At 39.5% G+C, this 13,129-nt stretch overlaps 1 protein-coding gene across 7 annotated transcripts in view; it reads right to left on the bottom strand.

The window, feature by feature from the left end:
• Positions 1-534: 534 nt before the first annotated feature.
• The window catches only part of ABCC8 (ATP binding cassette subfamily C member 8), an 81,581-nt gene continuing 68,986 nt past the window's right edge, over positions 535-13,129 (bottom strand). For 6 of the 7 annotated variants that reach the window (XM_064425356.1, XM_064425355.1, XM_064425354.1 and 3 more), the window contains 10 exons: positions 11,324-11,426; positions 9,879-9,992; positions 9,132-9,252; positions 8,845-8,975; positions 8,208-8,286; positions 7,233-7,341; positions 5,569-5,672; positions 4,634-4,767; positions 3,261-3,323; positions 535-759 (listed from right to left, as the gene is read on the bottom strand). In XM_064425356.1, the coding sequence (XP_064281426.1) occupies positions 622-759; positions 3,261-3,323; positions 4,634-4,767; positions 5,569-5,672; positions 7,233-7,341; positions 8,208-8,286; positions 8,845-8,975; positions 9,132-9,252; positions 9,879-9,992; positions 11,324-11,426 (1,096 nt within the window). In that variant the 3' untranslated portion in view covers positions 535-621. Of the gene's footprint in view, positions 760-3,260; positions 3,324-4,633; positions 4,768-5,568; positions 5,673-7,232; positions 7,342-8,207; positions 8,287-8,844; positions 8,976-9,131; positions 9,253-9,773; positions 9,823-9,878; positions 9,993-11,323; positions 11,427-13,129 lie in introns of those variants that run through there. The other variant, XR_010364947.1, reaches the window with a different exon arrangement.

The following is a 13,129-nucleotide window of genomic DNA, read 5'->3' as shown; positions in this document are numbered from 1 at the left end:
GGGGAGGGAGTCAGCCTCCATCCTGCTTGGAATCAGTGTAATAGTATTCAGTGGGCAGAAAGATGGAATCAGATTGTAATTTATTTCTAGACAGTATTAAAGGAGAGTCTAAGGCACAACTCAGGCACTATCAATAAACCACAGTATAAAAAATGCTTTATAGATTTTGTATTTAGATATTAAAGCTTTACAGAGTAATTTGATTAAAAGAGATACAAGCTTTTGAGAGATACCTTTGGTATATAATTTTTCCTTCTGCATTTAGTCAGTCATGAACATATGCACAGTTGGGCTATGACACATAAAAACAACATGGGGAGGTTGAGAGTGACATAACTCCATGCTGGTTATGTTTGTTTGATGTGTATCCTGTTGTAGCTCACCCATGTGTTTTTTTTTCAACTGTATTTCATGATTCTTTGGCAGCAAATAAAAAGAAAAGTAGTAGTACACCAAAAAGTAAAGTACACAGATAATTCATTAATACTTCAGATGGAAAAAATGGCTCGTTTTATTAAAAAAGGAATAGCTCAATTTATTATGAAATAATATTTATTTACAGGTATTTTACATTTTTAGAAAATAATAAAATTGTATTCTAAAATGCTTTATTTATTTTTATTACTTATCTGCTTGTACAAAAGAAGCAAAGACACTGTCTTCTTGTTCTAGCAGAACCTCAGGCTTGTCATATTCCAAAATAACTCCTCTCTTCATGACAATAACCAAATCTGAATTGAGGATCGTGTGCACACGGTGCTGAAAAACAAACAAACAAAATGCCAGGTCAGTGTATCTCTCTATTCAGTATACTCCAGGATAAGATAGGCTTCTACAAATTAATTTTCCTACAAAGTTCAAGTTTGATTAAGGCTACTTATCCTACTTTTTCCTCCTCATTTCTCTGTAAATACTGCAGATAAGTATACAGACCAAGAGCCAGGTGGAGACTCAAGTACCTAAAAAACACACAGGGACATGACTATGAGGAGTGCTACAAATTCCCTTTAGAATGTCCCCAGCCCAGAGTCCTGCTCCCAAGTGCAGCCAAAAGAAGGCAGCCAGGCAGAGTAGGAAGTGGGCAACTGAGTGTGGAGCTGCCTGTGGGAAATTGGGAATTATCCCACTCCTGGATTGTATCTGGGTCTGGGGTGGTTCCTGGGCTTGGTGTAGTTTGTTTATTTAGAAAGCTGATCTAGTCAGTTTTACGAGACTTGGGCCATGTCTTCTTTTAAGCTTTCCCAATAATTTTGCATCCACATCCTTTGGAAAAGAGTTTTCCATGCTTCCTCCCCACTACATGAACAAGTACTCCCTCTTCTGTGTGCTCAGAGTTTCACCTGGTGCCCCTTGCCTGTGACTTTGCAGACCTCTCTCAATGTCCTTTACATTGTCCTTCTTCCTCACAGAAGAGCCCCAGCCTGCTCAGCTGCTCCCTTCCAGGAGCAAATTCAACACCTCCAAAATCATCCTGTGCTTCTCAGCATTTTTCAGTTGTAATGTGTTGTTCTGGGCATAAGGAGAATGGAACTGCACACAATATTCAAGGTATGTGTGAACTATGGACTTGGAGTTCAGCATTCTTGTTTCTAACCATCTTTTTTATTTCTTTATCCATACCACATTTTTCTATCCTAACTCAAGTATTAACTAAATAAATAGCATTTATTGTTTCCATCTTTTAAAATAAAATGCTTCAGTAATTTCCATAACCCCTGTCAGATTCCATTTCCTTTGCTGCTGCTTTTAGCTTTTTTTTCCCCCTACTATTTATTTTTGGGTTTGGTTTTTTGCAAGCCTCTTCATATTGACAGAATTCAACTGTTTCATGTTAACTGTAACTGCATGGGATTTTTTTGGGATCTGCATCACTCCCACAGGGATATTTAATCTCAGAATATTATGGTTGCTGTTACACAGTTGCTCTTCATCCATAAGGTTCCTAATCAAGTCTTGGGCATCCTCAGTATCAAAACAACTGTTGTATTTCCTTCTCTGGCTTTCCTACCCAAATTTTCCTTAAAATAACCACTGACGGCATCTACAAATCTCATATATTCTGTAGTTTCTATGACATTTATTCAGTCCACGGACAGGGGACTGAAATATCAAATTCCAGTTGAATTTGCTGCCCTTGTCTGATCTCTTTCAGCATAACACAATCAGTGCTGCCACCCTGGCAGTTGTGAGTAACATAGAAGATAACAGAGAGCCAGTACTATAACTCCTACTAGCCCTATTCTTCCTAAACAGAAATTAGGAATATATGGCTTTTTCTGGGAAAAACCCACCAAAACCAAGACAGAACAAAACCACACCCGAAAATCAACAACACAAACAACAACAACAAAAAAACACCCCAAAAAACCAAACCAAAACAAACCCCAAAAACCCCAAAACCCCCCAAAAAATGAAAAGAAATCCCACACACCCAAAATCACTACCTATCCCACAAACCCCCTGTGTTATGTTTCTACTACAGAATGTTTTGAATACAAACCCACCTGCTGTAAACTACATTTACAATTGGAAGTAAGCAAAAATATTCAAAGTAAGTTTATTCCAAGATGTTTGTTTGAACTGTGCAGTTTAAAACTCACTGAGAGTGAAAAAGAATAATAAAGCTTTTTCAGCCTGTCCCCAAACAAAGTGAAAAAGATACAGCTGCAGAATATAGTGCAAATCTGAATTTTCATGCAGAGAAATCAGGAAATGTCATGGTTATGATTCCTTTGCTTTTTTATAATGACACACTGGATGGATACCATAAGATAAATCAGGTCTTTTATTATATATTTTCTAGGTGAAAATAATTGATACTCAGATTCCTGAGCACAGATTTCTTGTGTTGAATTTTTAAATGTTAAGAAGCATACTGACTTCATTTCACCTCCCTGAAATGTGTATTTACTTGTCCTTAGTTAAATTATTATTTTAGCTTGATGAAATTTATATTTTGCAGCAAAGTATATGGAATTTTCAATTAGCTTAAAATGGGAAACAGAAGATAGAGAGCATACTCTAAGTATGTACCTTTACAGGTAATTTGACTTAGCATCATGCAACACATTTAACAAGCCACTCTTATGAATTTAAGTAAGAAATTTAAAATGGAAAAGAAAGCTTACATTTAAACACCATATAAAAAAAGAAAAAGATGACTGGCCTAATTAACACATTTATTAGGAATGAGAAGAAGAGACTAATGGGACATTTCAGATCCTGGTTAGCATTAGGATGGCAGCAGGGACTGTACTTACAGCTATTGTAACCACAGTCCGGTCAGCAAATGCAGTCATTACCACCTTCTGGAGAATGTTCTCCTAGGGAAGGAAGAACATTTGGTGCTTTTCAAACAACAGAAGTTGCATGATAGACACAGAGAAGATAAAGAACAAAAAGGCTTCAGTAAGTAATCACTGACTATTCCATGCTGTATTTATCATCCATTGCGGATATGAAAAATGAGCTACATGTCCAAACTAAGCCAGATCCTGGTCTCTCCTGCCATTGCCTCTGGGGTTCAGCAGACACCAGAGCTGTGCTCTGGCCCCAAATTCCTGCTGTCCTGGCCTTGGTTTGACACTGAGGAAATCCAAGGTGAATTTTGGGTGCTGCCAGGCTGCCCGTGCTGGCGCCTCTGTGGCACGTCCTTCACCCCACTGCAAGGCCAGGAATGTTCCAGCACAATGGGAACATCTAACACCAAGGGGTGGCAGGGACATGCAAGGGACTGTGCTGTACCTGGCATATTTAACAGTGGAGATGATATTTAAGATGGCCTTAACATACATAGCTCTCACTCAACAAGTACTCATCCTTTGCTATTTAGGAGAGACTGTCTTTGTGTTCCAAACTGCCGGGAAGTGTCACGAGCACAGAGACCTTTGTTTGTTATTAGCTGCTCTTCAGAGAGGTATTTCAAAGGAGGAACTCTATCCTCAATGCATCAAAATTCAAAATGTGTTTTACCTGGGCTGTGTGCACTATGGTTTCCTTGCTGAAGCTCAAACACTAACATTTTACTGAGCTAAAAATTGTAGCTGTTCTAACCAACCCCTCCAATTGTGTTTACTTACAGCAGAAAGAAAACTGAAATATTTCCTGTAACATATGAAAAGAATGTACTATTCTATTTGGCTAAAACCCAGTCACTGCACTATTACTGAGTGCTTAAGCATCTGCCTAGAAATTCCAGGCAATTAATGCAATAATCCAGTATGTCTTTTCTGTATCTGTGTTTATTTCCTTGCCTCTATTTTCAAGTCTTCTAACTTCCCAACTTGTCCTGCCAATCATGCTGGGAAAACTTGTCACTTGGCAATTCACCCTTCACTGACCATCCCAGCCAACCTTCCCCAGCTTTGTTTACTTTGTTACAGTGAAACCCCACTGCCAATTAAAATAACATGCTTCATTTTCCTAATGCAATCAGTCCTGGAATAACTATTCAATCCCTAGTAAAATGGTTTGAAAGCTCTCTAGATTTGTTAGCAGTGACTGACAACTACCTGGGCTTGTAAATATGTCTGCAACTAAATATGGTGCAAGCATATTAGAGAATAGACAGAATTGCTTTCCACCTTTTACTTCAAATATTAAGTAAAAGAAATCAGAAGCACTTCAAACTCACTGTTGCCATGTCAATAGATGCTGTGGCTTCATCCATGATGAAGATGCTGGTCTTCCTCACAAATGCCCTTGCCAGGCAGAACAGCTGCCTTTGGCCCTGGCTGAAGTTTTCACCCCCTTCTGTGACTATTGCATCTGGAAGTGATACAGCAAAATCAGTAAGGTCAGATCAGAATAGAGCACATGCTTGGAAAACAGAATCTCACTTTCAGTGTGAAGTGGTATTTCCTAGGCTTACAGCTGCTGGTGACACATTTTTGCCTGCTTATTCCCAGTGTTCAACACAATCAGTACTTTTGTCTCACTATATTCTCTGTATCTGTTAGACATCAAAGCAGCTGAGGATGTTCAAGAGTGAGTTTCTCTGAAACATGTGCAGTCTAGGACACTGCACCCCCAGTCAAACCAGCATCCATAATTTCTTTACCCTAGGGCTGTAAAACTTACCATTTTAAGGGGGTTTATTGGTGGTTTTTGTTTTTTGTTAGGTGTTTGGTGGGGGTTTTTTGGTTTGTTTTTTTTTTTTTTTTTTTTTTTCCTGCATGGCCAAATGATTCACACCTTGAAGCTTTAGAAATCTTCCTCCTTGGACATGGCAATTGGAAAATACAAAAGAACACGTTCTAGGTAACACCTGGCTTGTTGGCAGCTTATTTAATTTAACAAGACCCATAAATCTCAATGCTTCATAACAAAGACATACTGAAATAAAACAATTTTACCATTGATTTGAAAAGAAAGAGGATTCTGTCCCCCAGGTACAGTTGGTAAAGGAATTATACAGATATAGGGCATTTTCCTGCAGGCACTTTGTGTCACCTTCCACAAACTTTAAAAGCTCCTTCTTCATCAACTGCCCTTCTAATAAATAAGTGTGTAACAGGAAGGAAAATTATGAATGCTGGAAACAATATTCTCCAAAGGAAGTCTCATTACCCAGGCCCCCAGGCAGTGCCTTCACCACATGCTTGAGCTGTGCTATTTCCAGTGCTTCCCAGAGCATGCTGTCCGTGCACTTCTTCTCAGGGTCCAAGTTAAACCTGCAGCATGGGTAATTCAAGAACATCAGTCAACAGAAACTGCTGCAATGGATTTCTTCTTTTAGTGTGCTTAGGCACAAACCTGCAGATAATCAGAATCATAGACTGAAGTTGTGGGCCTGATTCTGATCTATCATTGGTATAAATCCACTGAATTTCCCAGACTTGATCAATGTTTATGCCAATGTGTTCAAGATGAAAATTTGACTGTCAGTTGAGCAGAAAGGGAAAAGCTCCCTATTTTGTGGCTATGTTTATGGTTTTGGGATTTCTTTTGTTTTGTATAAACTAAATAAATCTCATGTTTTACTAGAAAAATCTGTGACTATATTCAGTCTAAATTAACATTCAATTTTAACATAGGCCAAAATTCTACCTTGTCTCCTTTTAAATGCAATGTCTCTTTGTTCTTCACTGCTGCAGAAATGTTAACAGAATAATCAAGCTTCATGCTGCATTATGAAATTGAATTCTTCACTGTAATTCAAAAAATCTTGGATTTATGAACAGATGAATGTTATTTTAGCTTGCTGTGGCCCAGAAGTGACAGCAACAAATGTGAATCTCACATCATATTACATTAGCATGTAGAATGACAATAAAAGATTTAATGGTGCATGACACTATTTTTATGTTTTACTCCTGCTGTATGAGTTGTGAAGGATTGATGCTGGCCTAAAAGCATTTTTAAGATATTAATTTATAAAACAAAGGCATACAATCACATAATCTGATGTGAATGAATCATGGTCTATTCAGGCATGTCCTTAAGCCTGTATCCTTTTCAGTGAACTCTAATCACTTATGTAGAAACTAAAACTGCAAGGGATGTAACTGTGCACTGAGGTTTGTACTGTTTCTTCCTAAGGTAAATGGCACAGACACAGGGAAGAGCATTCGTTGGAAACTGGAACTTTTGGCCATTGTTTCAACTGCATCATCTGCTCAGAGAAGTAGGAGGAGAACAAAAAAACAAAAACAAAAAACAAAAAACAAAAACAAAAAAAAGAAAAAAGAAAGAAAAAAAGAGCTAACCTATTTGGTGCCACAGATGAAATGGCTCAGAAGAAACACAGACAGAGGCTCCAGAATAAAATAGCCCAGTATCCCAGTAGTTCTCATGTTGCTCTTTTGCTTTCTCCCTGTCTACAGCAGTTTTTTTAGTCTGCGTTTTTTTACATCTCATATTTTAAGGCAGACAGATGTAAAGAGATGTAGGAGAAAGAAGTTCCAAGAAATACTGGGGGGTTATGGGTATTTGATCAGCTAAACTGATTACTGGATCCTGGAGGAATAAATATTGGCTTTCCCTACTTCCCAGGCATGGGATGTCTTCTGCCAACAGTGTCCTGTCCAGGCTCAGGCACAGGGAAAGGTTAGTCTGGCAGGGGTGAATTAAAAGCACAGACAGAAGGCAGTGATCCTCCCTATTTCAGCTGAGGAGACTGGAATTGAGCAGCTTGGTATAAAAGTAATTATACAATTATAACATATAATTCATATTGTATGACATAGAAGCAATGACATGTTTTTTATTGATTGCTGGTGCTTAATACTTACCGGATTGTTCCACTGAATAAAATAGGATCTTGGAGGATGATTGACAGCCTGGATCTCAGTGTCTGCAAGGGCAGCTTTGCAATATCTATACCATCAATGATAATCCTCCCTATTCAAAAGAAAGGGGACAGTGTGTTTATTGTGCCACACAGCTGCTGGCAAAGACATGGCTCACTTCCAGGCTGAAAGGCAATACAGCAGGAACAGGCCTAGGATCACATAGCCCCTTCTTTACTAAAGAAACATGCTTTGACTAAAAAGCCAGCACAGCCTTCTTGAGACTAAGCTCAGTTGGAAAGCATACAGAGTGGACCTGAAGGACCTTCTGAATGATTAGATACACTGCTTAACTGCTTGGCCAGTATAGATCTGTCAAACAACAGCACCAGACATTACTTCAATCAGGGATTAATTACCAGGGGTAACAAGCCTTTCAGAAAGCCAAATTACTGTTGAGCACTATGAAATCTTTTCTCTGAGTACGACTGTCTGTCTCTGCATAGGGGCTCTGGGTGATGTGGCTGGGAAACAGGCTGACATCTTTTTGAGATGCACCCTGTGAGGCATATGGACACGGCACACAGAGCAGGAAACATGGCAGGAAATTCCAGGGCAGCAGGCCAAGCTGCAACCCCCAAGTGCTGAGTTTTTTGGGCCTAGTGGATCCTATCTGTGCCTTGAGCATAGATTACCCTTGAATACCTTGCCCTTCTATGCTTTGCTCCTACTGTTGTGATTTAACTGCACAAAAGGCTGTCACTCTTGGACTTTAGCTTCTATCAAGCAGAATTTTTATTGATCTGGCTTATAAATGGCACAGCTGTTAGGTGACAGATGATATCAGCTTTAAACAGGGCCAGAGAGTGTGTCCTGCAGATTAAAAAATCACACTTCAGAGCTGCTGCTATTAAGGAAAAGACTACCAAAGAACCTTCAGGAGCTAAACTTGAGTGGCACACAAAAGTGTTATCTTACCCTCAAAGGTGTCAACCATTCTGAAAAATGCAAGCGAGAAGGAGGATTTTCCACTGCCTGTTCGGCCGCAGATCCCAATCTGTGACACAGCAAGCAGATGAACATCAGGCAATGAAAACACAGGAAATGGATAACATCTGTACTTGACACTTCAGATGAGAGGGTGGAGGAGCTGTTCTGATTCACAGGATCCTCTTCCCTTCCTGACAGATCAGTCACACTGAACCAGCCATTACAGAATTGCTGTGTTCACTTTTTGTCTTTTAGGGGTCTGAGCATTTAAGGATAAATTAAGTCAGCCCTATAACAGGTACAATAGGAGAATGGTAATGATGGTAATAAAGACAAGAGAGTCATATGAGAAGGATGAAAAGTAGGTCTAGCACTGTAAGGACTCTCTGTCACTTTTTTTGGCACTGTGTGCTGACAGGAGGGCACTGGGATACTGAGGGGGGGGCGTGTTTGCCTCAATACACCAAGCTAAGAACCCCCCAGACTCCTTTCCTGTGCTCTACATTGTTTGAGAGAAAAAAATAATCTGCAATTCATTCATCAAAGCATTCTGTGCTATGTTTTAACTCTGATTTAAGTGATGTGCTAGTCTGCAGAGCTCCTGAGAACCACTGCAGTTCTTTACCTTTTGTCCTGGTGAGATGTGGGCATTGACATGTTTTAGCACTGGCTTCAGGTTGCTGTCATATCGGACACTGAGGTTCTGGATTTGGATCTCCCCTCTGTCTGGCCAGTTCTGGGGAATCTGTGATGAAGCTGTACCACAGGCACAGGTGGGGAAAAAGCCCAACATCAACCCTCTTATAACAAATTAGTTGGTTCATTAGGTGATTTACAACATTTTTCATGGCAATACCCTGAAATTAAAATTTCAGCAAGCTCTTTCTGCAAGCTGCACAAAACTGCACTTACAAAGAAGCCCTTCGTAATTTTCAGCTTCTGTTTTGAGAAGGCCGTTGATTCTTTTCACTGCCCCCAGCTGGATCTCCATGTCAGCCAGGTTACGAACCATCCAATTCAGATAGTTAGACACCTGATGTAAAGCAAAGACATGACTGAATCCCAGATTTTTAGTAGTTTGCATCATTTGACCAGCATGCAGTTTATATTCCTACACAGGAACACCTCAGTAAGTGGAAGCTGTGAACACACTGGATGGTACAACACCAACAGGGAGGCAACAGTGACTGAAGGTAACATTTCCTAACTGCAGTGCACAGATACTTTGGTACTGTGGAGATCTGATCTACACCAACAGAAAAGAGGGTGGGGGAACAATAAAGACACATGAAAAGACATAATTTTGGCAACTCAAGTTTGGACAATCTAGAATGACATACCAGGGCATAATTACAACTGAAACACTGAAAACGTATTCTTCACAATGCAAGACGATATAAAAAATTATGATGCAACTTGTTCATGTCTTGTTGACATATTTGAACTAACACCTTGATGAGATTTATCTCAAAGCTGAAGAAAGCATACACTCAAATATGTCAACCATCACATGTGAACTGAAGTAAACACATGGTTTCTGTGATGTTACAGTACCCACTATAGATGTACAGACACCTTCAATCTTCCTGTTCATCTTTGTGCCCTGAGGAATTACAAAAAAATGTTTGGGAGAGACAGAAAGGATCCTGAGATTCTTACCATAAGAGCATAGGTTAGTCCCAAGCCTACAAGTCCTGAAGTGATTTTATTATACAGGCAACTGGTAATAGAAGTGACAGCTGCTATGAGTACCACACATGCTCCAATGTACTCCTGAAGGAATATGAATAAGCTCCATCATTATAAGTCTACAAAGGATTAAAACGTTCTCATAACTTTGTACACCAAATAACAAACCCATTGCACAATTTTGAGACACAGGCAGAAACCCCATGGAACTCCATCCAGACTCTACCAGGAACCCATTCTCACTGGTTTCAGCAGGGCTGTGCTGGGGAAATCAACACAGATGCCTTAAGCATGTAATGGAAGTGGCTGAAGTCATGCAGCTATGTTACCTGGGATAGGAGGGAAGTGCTCATGCATCCCATCTCTGTGGCTGATGGTGAACTGCTGGGAGGCTCTGCTTTTGCTGCTGAGTTACCATCCATAACTGTTCAAGCAACCCTTCTTGCACAGCACACACCTGTTACCTTAAGGGTCTTTTTCTGCTTTAATTTAAATAATTTGATTTGACTTCCCACAGACAATTCTTTGAGTAAAATTGTGTAGCAGACTAGAAAACAAACTCTGTGGGAGGATAACTATCATTTGTCTGTGTTTGAACTGTTTAGTGATATAGGCATTGATCAGAATTGGGGTCTTAGGTGATCTAGCCCTGAATATATAATAGGATAATAATATTGTATTCAAGTCATACCCAACACCTGAACTAAATTAGCAAAAGGTACCAGTCAAGGAGTCCAAAATGAAGCCATAGAGTGTGACATGAAAAATGAATTAACATATATTTAGCACATCTAAAAAACCCCCATATTACTAGAACAGCATTAGCACACCTGCATTTAAAATTGTGATATAACCTTCCACTATATAAAATTCCTTGACTTGCTTCTTAGAGAATTATTTTTAATAAACCATTTCTCATGCTAGGCAACTTCACTAAGCAGAAAACAGGCCACTGAGTATCTTGGGTTCTTCAGATGACCCCAAAACAGACTCAAACTTATCTACATCCTTCTGCTCATTATAAGAGCCTCCAAGATATTGCAATGTTCCTAGGAAGGCACGAGGCAGAAGCTGCTGATACTGACTGACATGGTCCCACAATGACATGCTGGCTGGTGGCACAGCTCACCTAGCTCTGATCAGTCTTCACACACAGAGGAGCCAATGTGACCCATGAAAACTATTCCTGTCTTGGAAAAACAGCTGCAGGCTACGGGGAAAATTCATATCCCATTCAGCGTCCAGGATGGGTTGGGCATATACTCGTTACAGCCAGAGAGGCATAGAGGGCAAAGGTATAGCTTTGAGATGAGGCTGGAAAACCATTGGATGCCTCCTCAGATTACTTGGAACAAAGCTAAAAATTCCTTGTGTATAAATAATAACAACAATAACAATGATAATAATGTACTTGCCATGCGAACTTCCAGCCAGCGATTGGCTGCTGTGAGGAAAAGGGAGGCAATGTTGTTGGAATCTGTGTATTCAAGAAGTTTTTGTCGGAATTTGGCTTCATACCTAAATAAAGGAAACAAAAAGAAAGGAAGGAAACAGGAAGGCAAGAGGAAAGGAGAAAAAACTGAGTCAGGCATTTGGGTCACAGAAAAATACAATGTAAAATTTAATTTCTGGGGTATGTGATTATGGACAGCTTAGTACAGGGTATAAATCAGCCTATCAATAGTTCAGAGTGACATAATTTGTAGTTTTGTATTAGACACAGGTAAAGTGTATTTGTGCAGTATCTAGAGAAGTAATTTATGGATATTATTGCATTGATTATTGTATTGAAATTCTGTGGGACTCCCAGATCCCACTGGGCATTTTATAAATGTATTTTATGACATGATAACTGAGAGAGAGAGAGAAATCTAAAACTAAAATACTTAAAATGTGTATGAGAAAAACAATGCATGCATGTACTTGTGAAAAGAAGCATTAATGCTGCAGAATTCGGTTTTTCTCAATCATATAAGCTCACGCTTAAACTTATATTACCATAGTGTCTAGAAATGGTAACAATTTCAAAAGTATAAACTCAAAGAACTTTCCATTATAGTAGCACCCATATTAAACAAATTATTTGTCCTTACTATTAAACAAATGGGGCACTTTGTAAAATGCAAGTCCAAGAACATGGCACAACAAAAAGTATTAGCTTGGAAAGAACTGTTTCCCTTCCCTCAAGGAATTCACCAAAAGACACAAAACAGGATTAATCACAAATAAGCCTGTTTAGAGTTTGTTATAGTGAATTTGCACACACCCATCTGAATAGCTGGGCCAATGAAGTCTGCCATGAATTCAGCAGGTATGGGAGGTAATTCCCTGCTGGGGTCTAGGCAAGTGTGCAAGTCAGCCAGTCACCCTTTTAGCTGGGAATATTTAATTGCATAGCTATAAATTAAAATGATGTCAATAATCAAGTGGATCAACAATTACAGCTAATAATGCACAAGCCTGCCACAAAAATCTTTTCCAGGGTAGTGATATAAAGCTCAAAGGCCTGAAGATTTAGTTTAAGAACCCAAATCTTGCCTTTTCCCCCCTTTTATTACATGATGAAGTTTAATACACTAGATCTCCCCCTTTGAAACTTTACCTTATCCTTTAGCTGTTATGGCTGTGACAAGCACTGATTATTTATAAGCTCAGCTCTCCTAATACTGATATAGAAGAATGCCTATGTATGAAGTAGAGAAGCTTTCAAATTCATTCACTGCAGAGTACCTTAATCCTTCTTCTGAGCACAGTACTGACTCTACATAAAAAGTTTATGATTTTGAGGAAAAGAAATAATTCAGCTGCCCACAACTTAGCCATATGCTAAAACATAAGAAACATGTCTGCTGTGTGCAGTGGGGAATAATGGAATGGCTTGGATTGGAAGGAACTTTTATGGATCATCTCATTCCAACCCCCTACCATGGGCAGGGACACCTGTCACCAGACCAGGTTGCTCAGAGCCCCATCCAACCTGGCCTCATACATTTCCAGGGATGGGGCGTGCACAGCTTCTCTGGGCAACCTGTGCCAGAGCCTCACCACCCTCACAATAATGGATTTTTTCCTAACATCTAATCTAAACCTGCTCTCTTTCAGTCTGAAGACATTCCCCTTGTCCTGTCATTACATGCCCTTGTAAATAGTCTCTCTCATCTTTCTCACAGGTTCTCTTCAGGTACTGGAAGGCCACAATTAGGTCACCCCAAAGCCTTCTC

Source organism: Passer domesticus, chromosome 6 (genome assembly GCF_036417665.1).
Source record: "Passer domesticus isolate bPasDom1 chromosome 6, bPasDom1.hap1, whole genome shotgun sequence".
Lineage (NCBI taxonomy): Eukaryota > Metazoa > Chordata > Aves > Passeriformes > Passeridae > Passer > Passer domesticus.
This window is presented reverse-complemented; position numbering and strand designations above follow the sequence as displayed.